The sequence below is a fragment of the Lipotes vexillifer genome, unplaced genomic scaffold (assembly GCF_000442215.2).
Source record: "Lipotes vexillifer unplaced genomic scaffold, Lipotes_vexillifer_v1.1 scaffold236, whole genome shotgun sequence".
In the NCBI taxonomy this organism is placed as follows: domain Eukaryota; kingdom Metazoa; phylum Chordata; class Mammalia; order Artiodactyla; family Lipotidae; genus Lipotes; species Lipotes vexillifer.
The window spans coordinates 1,903,904-1,915,812 of NW_006773295.1; the positions used below are offsets into that span (position 1 = coordinate 1,903,904).

Here is an 11,909-nt window from a genome sequence, read left to right on the forward strand (position 1 = left end):
TAGAGATCATTTGGAAATGATGAGAGTTATAGCACCCCGCTTGTTCTCTGGAACTGGACCAGTTCTAAGCGCTGGCATCTGTAGCATCTCCTTCCATTCTCACCACGCTCCTGGACAGCAGGCAGGGTAATGTATGATTAGTGCCACTTTTACAGATGAGAACTCCGAGCCACATACGGGTGGAGAGGCCGGTCTAAGGTCACAATGCTTGAATGCAAGCCCTGTCTCCTGTCTTCTTGCTCAAACCTTTTTGCAAGATACACTATTCCTCCGTGGCCAAATAACCCATAGAGATCTAGAGAAAGGGAAGGACACCTAAAAATATAGAGGGCATACTATTGTGAACGAATGTTACAAAACACACAAATTTACTGGAAATGGATCATAGACCTAAGTGTAAAAGTGAAAACGATAAAACTCTCTGAGGAGTTTTTTCATAGGAGGAAAATCTTTGCAACCTTGGGGTAAACAAAGATTTCTTATGTCACAAAAAGAAAAATAATCTGATAACCTCACTCTTATCAAAATTTAAATTTTTCCTCTTTGAAAGATACTGTTAAGAAAATGAAAAAGTATGCCACAAATTTCAGAAAAATTTATAATACATATATCTAACAAAAACCTGTATCCATAACGTGTAAAGAACTCTTACAATTTAATAAGAAGACACACAATCCCCCTCAAACTGTCAAGATATTTGGACAGACACTGCACAAAAAAGAGATACAAATGTCCAATAGGCACAGGAAAATATGGTCAACATGATTTGTCATGAGAGAAACAAAAATTAACACCACAATGCCATACCACTATACACCTATTAGAATGGTGACAGTTAAAGAAACTATCAATACTGTGTGTTAGTGAGGATTTGGAGCAACTGGAATTCTCATACATCACTGATGGGAATGTAAAATGATACATACACTTTGGAAAGCTGGCAGTTTCCTATAAAGATAAACATCATCTTACCTCAATGACCCAGCCATTTCACTCTTCTGTATTTATTTAGCCAAGAGAAATGAAAGTGAAAATCTACACAAAGACTCTTGTACATGAATGTTCATAGCTGCTTCATTCATAATAACTCCAAAATTTGAAAATCCAAAATGGTCATTAATTGATGAATAGGGAAATAAAGTGTGGCATATCCATACAGTAGAATATTACTCAGTGATAAGAATGCACTACTAAAACAACACAGTAACACTTACGAATCTCAAAGCCATGCTGAGTGAAAGAAGTTGAGACACAAAAGAACATGTACTTTATGCTTCTGTTTATATAAATTCTAGAAAATGCAAATGAATCTATAGTAATAAAAGCAGCTTAGTGGCTGTCTGGAGCCAGAGATGAACTTTTGGGGTGATGGAAACATTCTCTATCTTGATTGCGGTGTTGTCACACTTTTTCTTTTCAAGGGCATATGGGCTATTTATATATCTTCTTTGAAGAAATGTCTATTCATATTCTTTGCCCACGTTTACCTTGGGTTATTTGTCTTTAACTGAGTTGTAAGAGTTCTTTACATATTTTGAATGTAAATCTCTTATTAGTTGTATGATTTTCAAATATTTCTCTCATTTGGTGTGTTGTCTTTTCACTTTCTCAATGGTATCATTTGCAGCATAAAAGCATTTAACTTGGATATGGTCCAATATATCTGTTTTTTGTTTTTTCTTTTGTCCCTTATGCTTTTTGATGTCATGTCTATGAAACCACTGCCTAATTCCAAGTCATAAAGACTTATTCCTATGAGTCTTATAGTTTTATCTAAGAGTTGTATAGTTTGAAATCTTGCACTTAAAAGTATTCAAAACCTTTTAGGCATCTCTATGTTGGATCTGGCTTACGGTTTGTATGGAGTTGAGTAACCAAATGTCAAGGTTTGCTTGGGGCCCAGCACTTCCCAGGACATGGAACTTTCAGTACTATAACTCAAGTCCTGAGCAAACCAGGGTGAGTTGGATCCATTACCAATAGACCTCCAACTTGCCAACCCTGATATAAATCATTATCCCTACCCTCTAGGGCTTAAAATAGATACTGAATCTCCTCACTTGAATGAAAGATGTTTGTTTTCAGTTTACCAATCATTTATTGAGTGCTCAAAATGCAAAGCCCTGGGGTTGAGTGTAGCTAGGAATATAAAATTCCAATTTCAGTGTCCATAAATAATGTTATTGTTCCAGGCCCTTGGGGTACATCAACAAACCTTTATGGAGCTTAAATGCTAAAGGTGGGGGGCGGGCAGACATTCTAGTGGAAGCGGGATGGGAGAGCCATTAAACAAGATGAAGAGGATTTTGAAGGCAGGGATTTGGTTTTATTAATCTTTGATTCCCGAGAACTGTAGAAATCACTCACTAATGCTTGTTGAATGAATGAATGAGTAGCTTTCTCCTACTCAACGTACATTTTTTTTCTTGATTCATTTCACAAGACCTCAGCTCTGTGGGACTTCCCTGATGGTCCAGTGGGTAAGACTCCGTGCTTCCAATGCTGGGGGCCTGGATTCCATCCCTGGTCAGGGAAGTAGATCCCGCATGCATGCCGCAACTAAGAGTCCGCATGCCACAACTAAGAAGCCTGTATGCTGCGACTAAGACCCGGCGCAGCCAAAATAAATAAATATGTAAAATAAAAGACCTCAGCTCTGTGATGACAATGTCATTTCTAACTTGTTCTCTGTCATATGCCCGGTGACTCTAACAGTGCCTGGCACACAGTAGGGTGCTCAATAAACAATGCTTCAATGCATGAGTACGTATAAAATTTTTTCACTCTCTGCATTTGTTATAACAGCCTGGGTTGCAAGAATATTATACCAGTAACAACCTTAATGAATGCCTACAAATAAACATTTAGAGAGGCGTCGTCAAGCAAAGAGTGCTCATTGGTACCTAGACAGCCATTTCACAGGCTGGCGTGCCCCACAGGCATCCCAGTAAAACACCACCGGCCACAGACAGCCTGTAAATTCCTCTAACCAGAAGGGCTCTCCCCGCCCCCTCTCCCCGCGCAGCTAGCCCTGCCCTTCACCGCCTCCACTCCGCCCACTCTCGCCGCGGTCTCCTGGCGGCGGCGTCTTTGTCTGTTGGGCTGGTCCCTGACGGCTCCCTCCCCGGAACAGCTGCCACCGAGGGAGGAAGCGGCGCGGTCCACAGCCCTAGTGCTGAAGCCCCCGTGCCCTCGTCATCCACCACCACCATGTAAGGGCCATGAAAAGGGCTCGTCCTGGCGCAGCGCGGACATGGAGGAGGACTTATTCCAGCTAAGGCAGCTGCCGTGAGTATCCTGCGGGCGAGTGAGACGCAGACAGGTTTTCCTTTAAAAAAGGAAAACCTGCAGAGGGGCGTCTCAGCGCGGCTTCCTGAATTTAAAGGGAACTGTTTCAGAGGAGAGAATTAGGCCTGGAGGAGACAAGCCATTTTCCTACCCCATCAGCTCAGCATCTGTATCTCTGACTCAGTTCGATTTTTCAGATCCGTCGGAATCTTATGGGGACCTACCCATGTTACGTTTTCCCTTGTAATTAATGGCTTTCAATCCTAAAGGGATTTTGAGGTCTGTGTTTTAAGAAAGCATTAGCTGCTGTTTTGAAATGCGGACTGAATTGATTAGTCCATGCAATGACATCGGTCCTTTCCAGCCCTTCTCCTATGCTGTGAAATTCCTAATTTTCCTGCAAGGTCTTTTAGAAGGGAATGATACTGATGTTGCAAACTGGTTTCTAAAAAGCTGGGATTCCTTCCTAGAGAGGAGGCTTCCGCAAAGTCTTGTTGTTTATGAAGTGTGTGAATGAGAGGGCTGTGCATCGTTGCTGAAACCTCTTGCCTTCTGAATGAACGGCTTTTGTAACAGCTAGCTAGAGTGAGACTCACTGTCGACTATCCTTGGGAACTCAGGAATACACTGCTTAGAGGATTAGAATTTTTCAGGGATGCCAAATTTGCTCTGAAAATCTTGGGGGAATACAATCAAGCAGTGGCAAGTATAGGGAGCTTGTAAAGGGGCTTACAAATGTCTCCTACCACAAGCTGATGGTGATTTGTTAAGTAAATTCCAAGAGTATGAGATGGGGCATTAAAAAGAACATTAATGAGGGTTTTGTTTTAATTTTTAGAAGTACTAACCATTTGGATGGTAAAACTAGACACCATTTGGAATTGTTGGAAAGGATACATTGTTGTTAGTATGTGTGTATTTTCTTGACTTAAATGTTTTTTTCTTTCTAAGCCACTGAGGAATTCTCCCAAGTGACTTTTAGCGTGACTGATACAGCTCTCTGAAGCTATAAGTACTGAAGGATATTGTAGTGTCTGCTTCTCAATCAGTATAAAATTAATTTTTATTAATATTTTTAATTAATTAAAATTTTACTTTTAGGCTTTTATTAATTGATCCTCAAATAGCATATCTTATGTAACACAGCATTATTTCACAAATGCTAAAGGACACTCAGTTATAATATCCAAAGCCGATCTATGAATACATAAAAATGTACATATGTGAGTGCAGATATCTCAAGGAAAACATACCACGTTCACTGAAAATAAATATCATGTTTAAAAACGAACCTATTATCTCTAAATAAAAGGTAATTCAGAAACTAAAATATGAAATTCGGTACTCAGAATAAGAATACATATTGGAACTGCAGTTTTACTGGGATAAATTTTCAAATCCTGTCAGAGCATGTGAACTTTGCAAATTACTCAAAGATTCATGTATATTTAATCTAATATATAGACATGACACTAGAATGACAATTCCTTCCTTAATTTAAAAAAGTAAAATTAATAAGAGGTTTTTACTTCAGCTTTAAATTAATTTAGTTTTTATACTAATATATAATATAATGTACTAATATAATATATAGATAGGGAAAATAAAGTTCAGAAATAAGCACAAAAATAAAGTAAGTCTCTCTCTTCCCAGACCACAGTGTTAAGTCTCTTGATTATTTTTCTGATTTTTATACACATAAATACATATAATATCTATTAGAGAGGCCAAATTGTGTGCTGGTTAAGAGCACTGACTCTTGAGAAGACAGACTTGGCTTCAAATCCTGACTGTGCCACTTCCTGGCTGTGTGACTTTGAGCAAGTGACTTAACCTTTCTGAGACTCAGTTTCCTTAGCCATAAAATGGGAATCATAATAGTACTTGATTCAGAGGGTTATGGGGAAGATCAAATGAGATAATATGTGCTAACGCCTGGCAGATACAAAGAAGTCACACATATTAACTATTATTATTATGACATCTGAAAAATAATTTATAAGAACAAAATCTGTAGACTCCTTATGCTGGACTCCCCCAAAGTGTAATCTGCAAACCCCAAAGTACATTTGAATGATGTCAGAATTAGCCCTGAAATATGTTAACCTCCATTTATAAGAAAGAATAAAAGAAAAGGAACAGCCATGTGAATCTGAGTGGGTTACACATCACGACATAGGTGTTTTTTAAACCACACCCTATATATATTATTCACAGATTGCTGGCAACAGACTGCCTGAGAGCAATATGGATTTTTAAAAAATCAGAGTGCCTCGTAGAGGGTGGGCAAGAGTGGACCTTGGAACAGGCTCAGTCCCGCAGGAGGCCAAATGTTCATAGATTATAAGCTGCTAAGTAGTTTAACAGGGTCAGGAGAGGGGGAGGAGGGATGAGGGTGTCTAAGAAATAGTCCTTTCCTGCAGTTAGAGGCACCTTCACACAGCTCTAGGATGGGTCATTTGAGACCACAAACAACCTCTGCCTTTCACCTGTTGTCCACTCAGGCACAGCACCATGTACAGGAGATTCAGAAAGCTGAGATTTTATATCTGGTTCTGCCTTACTGTGAGATCTTATGCAAGTCAGATCTTCCTGGGTCTCTCCTTTCTAGGATGATTTCTTGAAAGCAAGTTATGCAGACTACATTGATTGATTGATTGATTGATTCATTCATTCAGTGATTTTCCTGGGTACCATCCTAGGTCAAGGGATTCTACAACCAAATAAGATACATCGTCTTTGCCCTCAAGGAGCTCACAGTCTAGAGCTTCAGTGTCCAATACAGTAGCCACTAGCCACATGTGGCTATTTAAATTTAAATTATGTAATTAGTATGTAAAATAATATTCATGTATAATACACAATATAAAATTTGACTTATAAGTAAAATAGGTGATGTTTGAAAAATCCGTTCCTTAGTTGCCTTAGCCACATTTCAAGTGCTCAGTAGCTACATGTGGCCAGTGGCTGCTGTAGTTGCATTGTGACAGCATGGGTCCAAAACATTTCCGGAACTGCAGGAAGGTTCTATTGGACAGCACTGGTTCGATGGGAGAAACGGATGTTGAGCACACAATTGCACGATAATTATGAGAATTGTTTTAAGGGCTACAAAGGACAAGTGCATGATGCAACAAGAGTAGTTCTAGATGGCGGAGGGGAGAATCAGAGAAGGCTTCCTTGAGGAAGTGACCTTGGAGCTGAACCCCCAGACATGTGTAGGAGTCAGCCAGAAAAAGAGATAGGATGGAGCATTTCAAATAGAGGGAACTGTGTGGGGGAAAAGCTCGAAATCAGGCCAGTGGAGCTTCACGAGCAAGTGGCGTGAGGGAAGGATGCAGGGGATGGCAGGGACCCGGCCACACAGGGCCCTGGAGTGAGGACAAGAAATTGGAACTTCGTCCCGTGTTTGCTCAATCCACTCTCTCTCCTTTCTTACCAACCCCGTCTTTCAAGACTGAGCTTAAGTCCATCACCTCCATGAATCTCCTGACATCTCCTGGGCTTCAGCAGCAGCAGGAGTAAAAGTGTGGACTCTTGCGTCAGGCAGATCTGGGTTCAAACCCTGGCTCTGCCACTTAGCATCTGGGTGGCCTTGGACTAACGACTTCATCTCCCCAAGGTTGGTGCTCATCGGTAGAGTTGGGATAATGGCGGTATCTGCATGGCAGGGCTGTTGTGAGAATGAGGGACATCACCACTGGGAAGCTCCCAGTACAGTGGCTGGTTCTATGTAAGGGCTCAACCAGTGGTGCTGGTGTTTTTTGTCTTCCTGACTCTGGACTTGTCTCCCTTATCCTCCAGCTTGTTCAGGTAGCAGAGTACCTAGAAGCCATGGTCTCCTTTTCAGAATACTAAGAAATGTCCTAATGCTAGCTCATGGAAGCACGTGTCCAAACTTGAACGCCTGATCTCTCCTGCACTCTGCTCCTCTTTCAGCCTCACCCATACCAGTTGATGGTAACTCTGTCCATCCCATTTGGAGTCAATTTTGACCCCTCTTTCCCTCATATTTCACTTGAATCCATCAGGAGATTCTACTGGTCCTGCCTTTGAGCTACATCTAAACTCCTACCACTTCTCTCCACCTCCACTGCTAGTCCTTGGTTCAAGTCTCCATCACCTCTCACCTGGGTTGATTCCAGGGGTCATCTTTCTGGTCCTCCTGTTCCTGCCCTTGTCTCCCTACAGCCCATTCTCAACACTGTACCAGAGGGATTCTTTAAAAGTCAGGTCACATCCCTCCTCTGTTCAAAACCCTCCAGGGCTCCCATCTGACCTCGTCTCTTCTACTCTCCCACCCCCTCATGCAGCCATTCTGTCTCCTTGTTTTGCCTCAAACACACCAGGTAGGCGTCTGCCCCATGACCCACTGTTCTCTCTGCTTAGAAAGCTCTTCTGCAAAGTATCTGCTTCACCTTTGTCAAGTCTCAAATGCCACCATCTCACCAAAGCCTACCCTGACCACCTCCTTAAAATTTGCAGCCCTCTGTCACAGCCATTAGGATGGCAACTACCAAAAATAAATAAAAGTAACAAGTGTTGGTGAGGATGTGGGGAAATTGGAATTCTTACACACTGACTGTTGGCGAGAGTCACAAATGGTGCAGCCTCCATGGAAAACAGTACGGTGGTTCCTCAAAAAATTAAAAATAGAATTACCATATGACCCAGCAATTACTTCTGGGTATATACCCATAAAAGAATTGAAAGCAGAGTACTGAGGAGATGTCTGTACAGCCAATGTCATAGCAGCATTATTTGCAATAGCCAAAAGGTCTCAGCAACCCAAGTGTCCCTTCATGGATGAGTGGATAAGCAAATGTGGTCTATCCACACAGTGGAATATTGTTTAGTCTTAAAAAGGAAGGAAATGCTGACACATGCTACAACATGCATAAACCTTGAGGACATTATGCTAAGTGAAATAAGCCAGACACCAAAGGACAACTTGTGTATGATTCCACTATATGAGGTTCCTAAAGTAATCAAATTCATAGAGACATAAAGTCGAATGGCAGCTGCCAGAGGCTGACAAAGTGGAGTAGGGGGATCTGTGTAGTGGGTACAGAGTTTCAGTTTTACAAGATGAAAAGAGTTCTGTGGATGGACGGTGGTAATTCTTGTACGACATTGTAAATATAGTTAATACCACTGAGTTTTACTCTTTAAAAAAATGGTTAAAATGATAAATTTTATCTTATGTGTATTTTACCATAATTGAAAAAAATTGCAGCCCGTTTCCCCCATCTTCCAGACCGTGTTCAGCTTTTTATTTTTTTATAGCACTTATCACCTACTAACATACCATGTAATTTGCTTACTTATTGTTTAGTGTCTGTCTTTACTTACTAGTGTGAAAGCTTCACACACGGTGGGGGTCTAATGTATCCCAAGAAGGTGGGGCATTGCCTAGATTCCATCTGATACTGGATTTCAGTATAGACCAGACCAAAGGATTAAATAAAAACTGTATGAGGGCTTCCCTGGTGGCGCAGTGGTTGAGAGTCCGCCTGCCGATGCAGGCGACGCGGGTTCATGCCCCGGTCCGGGAGGATCCCACATGCCGCGGAGCAGCTGGGCCCGTGAGCCATGGCTGCTGAGCCTGCGCGTCTGGAGCCTGTGCTCCGCAACGGGAGAGGCCACAACAGTGAGAGGCCCGCGTACCGCAAAAAAAACAAAACAAAACAAAAAAAACTGTATGAATGAAAAAATCAGAAAAATCTGCCCATCAGCTTAATCATTCTCCCTAATGGTGGGGGCCACCATTATTAAGTTGTAGCAGCTAAAGCACTGAGTCCCCATGGAAAGATCACACATAACCTTGTTTCATCCTGTTTGCCATTCTGCTTCCCCATCCCCTTCCATTAAATCAGGGAGGTGGAGAGAATGCAGTTTGACTTACTGATTACATGACTACATTCTTGAAATTGTCCCAGGCAAGTTCTTTGTGCCCATAAGGATTTATTCTTGGTTCTAGGGAAGGAACTGGAAGCAGGTTTTGTTTCCTCTAAATGAGGAGACTGCTGCACAGAGACAGGACCAGAGTAGGCGGCTAAGGCACACGTGGGACTTCACGTTGGCTCCCATCCCCCTGAGGCTCATCGGGGCAAAAGGAAAGGATTCCTGGCCAAGGAGAAGAGATGGGAGTTTCATTGTCACCCACCTCAGGCAAAAAGTAGGGAGTTATTGTAATAGCCTAGGAATCCTCAAGGTTAACCCACCACAGGCTTTTAAAAACTCAAGCTCCATACAACTCAGTAACAAAAACCCAAACAACCCAATCCAAAAATGGGCAGAAGACCTAAACAGACATTCCTCCAAAGAAGACATACAGATGGCCAATAGGCACATGAAAAGATGCTCAGCGGGTTTCCCTGGTGTCGCAGTGGTTGAGAGTCCGCCTGCCGATGCAGGGGACACAGGTTCGTGCCCCGGTCCGGGAAGATCCCACATGCTGCGGAGCAGCTGGGCCCGTGAGCCATGAGCCTGTGCGTCTGGAGCCTGTGCTCCGCAGTGGGAGAGGCCACAACGGTGAGAGGCCCACATACCGCCAAAAAAAAAAAAAAAAGTCTACAAATAACAAATGCTGGAGAGGGTGTGGAGAAAAGGGAACCCTCCTACATTGTTGGTAGGACTATACATTGGTGCAGCCACTCTGGAGAACAGTATGGAGGTTCCTTAAAAAACTAAAAATAGAGTTACCATATGATCCTGCAATCCCACTCCTGGGCATATACACAGAGAAAACCATAATTTGAAAAGATACATGCACCCCAACATTCATAGCAGCACTATTTACAATAGCCAAGACATGGAAACAACTTAAGTGTCCATCGATAGATGAATGGATAAAGAAGATGTGGTGTATATATACAAATTGGAATATTACTCAGGCATTAAAAAGGAACAAAATAATGCCATTTGCACCACGTGGATGGACCTAGAGATCATCATACTAAACAAAGTAAGTCAGAAGGAGAAAGACAAATACCATATAATATCACTTATATGTGGAATCTAAAATATGATAGAAATGAACTTATTTGCAAAACAAAAACAGACTCAGAGACATAGAAAACAAACTTACGGTTACCAAAGGGGAAGGGGAGTGGGGGAGGCATAAATTAGGAGTTTGGCATTAGCAGATACACACTACTGTATATGACATAGATAAACAAGGTCCTACTGTATAGCACAGGGAACTATATTCAATGTCCTGTAATGAACCGGAATGGAAAAAATATGAAAAAGAATATGTATATATATGTATAACTGAATCACTTTGCTGCACAGCAGAAACTAACACAACATTAAATCAACTACACTTCAGTTTTAAAAAAAATAAAAAACAACTCTCAGGCTCAAAGCTGCTCATACCGCATCATTTCAAACACATGCCAGCCAACTTCACCTCTAGGGAATATGTGTTTCAGTGACTTAAGAGGAACAGTCTGGAGGCCAAAGAAAGAAAATCTCATTGCAAAGAGGCCGTTGCTTAGGTGGTCTTAGGCCTTAAGAGAGGGTTGTTCAAGGGCCTACTGACCCTGACAGTGGCTTCACAGCCCAGCCAAGCTCTTCTCTGGGCTGTCTAAAAGAATAACAGAGCTGAATGTGAATCATTATGTGATCTTGGGCAATTCATTTAACTTCCCTGAGACATAAAGAGGGTGCCTGGGCTTAACAAATTTTAACTGTTATTTATTTGTGTTCATTGCCTTTTGTCTAGAATATAAGCTATTGGCCCATTATCTAGGGAACAAGCTCAATGCTATTCAGGTCAATGGGGGGGTGGCAGGAAAATACAAAAAAATAAAATCCACAGAGAACTGTATTTTCCATTAATTATAGACTTCTAGACATTCAGGAACGGAAAGGACCTTTGCCTTTTAAAAAACATATTTATTTATTTTATTTTATTTTGGCTGCGCCTGGTCTTAGTTGCAGCACACGGGATCTTCGTTGAGGCATGCGGACTTCTTAGTTGTGGCGTGCATGCGGGATCTAGTTCCCCGACCAGGGATCAAACCCAGGCCCCCTGCATTGGGAGCGTGGAGTCTTACCCACTGGACCACCAGGGAAGTCCCCATTTTTGGCTTTAAAAGGCTGTGATCCTAAGCTCTCTAGATGGATGTGCCTGGTACCATCTGGCTTATGGTGATTATTCTGGTGTCATTATTAAGAGCATCTCTTTCTTAAACATGGGGTTTTTAACCTCAACGCTATTCACATTTTAGACCAGATGACACTTTGTCATGAGGGGCTGTCCTAGACATTATAGCATGTTTAGCAGCATCCCTGGCCTCTACCCACAATCGATGTCACAACCACCAACTGCCCCTCCAAGTTGTGACGATCAAAACTGTCTCCAGACATTGCCGGTGTCTCCTGGGAGACTGAATGGCTGCCCCATTGAGAACCACTGCTTGTTGAATGAAGGAGTGGATAAATAAGTTGCAAAGACAAACTGCCTGGAAAGTTGTCCCCCAGGCTTTCAGTTCCCCCAGTTAGAAGTTACCCATCCCCCCACTGAGGCCACATCACAGAATGATTAAGTGTGTGGCCTCTCTGCTCAAGTAGACCTGGATTTGAATTCTGACTTTCCTGCTGGTTTGGAACGG

General features: G+C 42.1%; 1 protein-coding gene across 1 annotated transcript in view; it reads left to right on the forward strand.

The window, feature by feature from the left end:
- Positions 1-3,079: 3,079 nt before the first annotated feature.
- SVOP (SV2 related protein) overlaps positions 3,080-11,909 on the forward strand; it is an 83,991-nt gene continuing 75,161 nt past the window's right edge. The window contains exon 1 of the mRNA XM_007448231.1: positions 3,080-3,288. Within this exon, the coding sequence (XP_007448293.1) occupies positions 3,254-3,288 (35 nt within the window). The 5' untranslated portion in view covers positions 3,080-3,253. The remainder of the gene's footprint in view (positions 3,289-11,909) is intronic.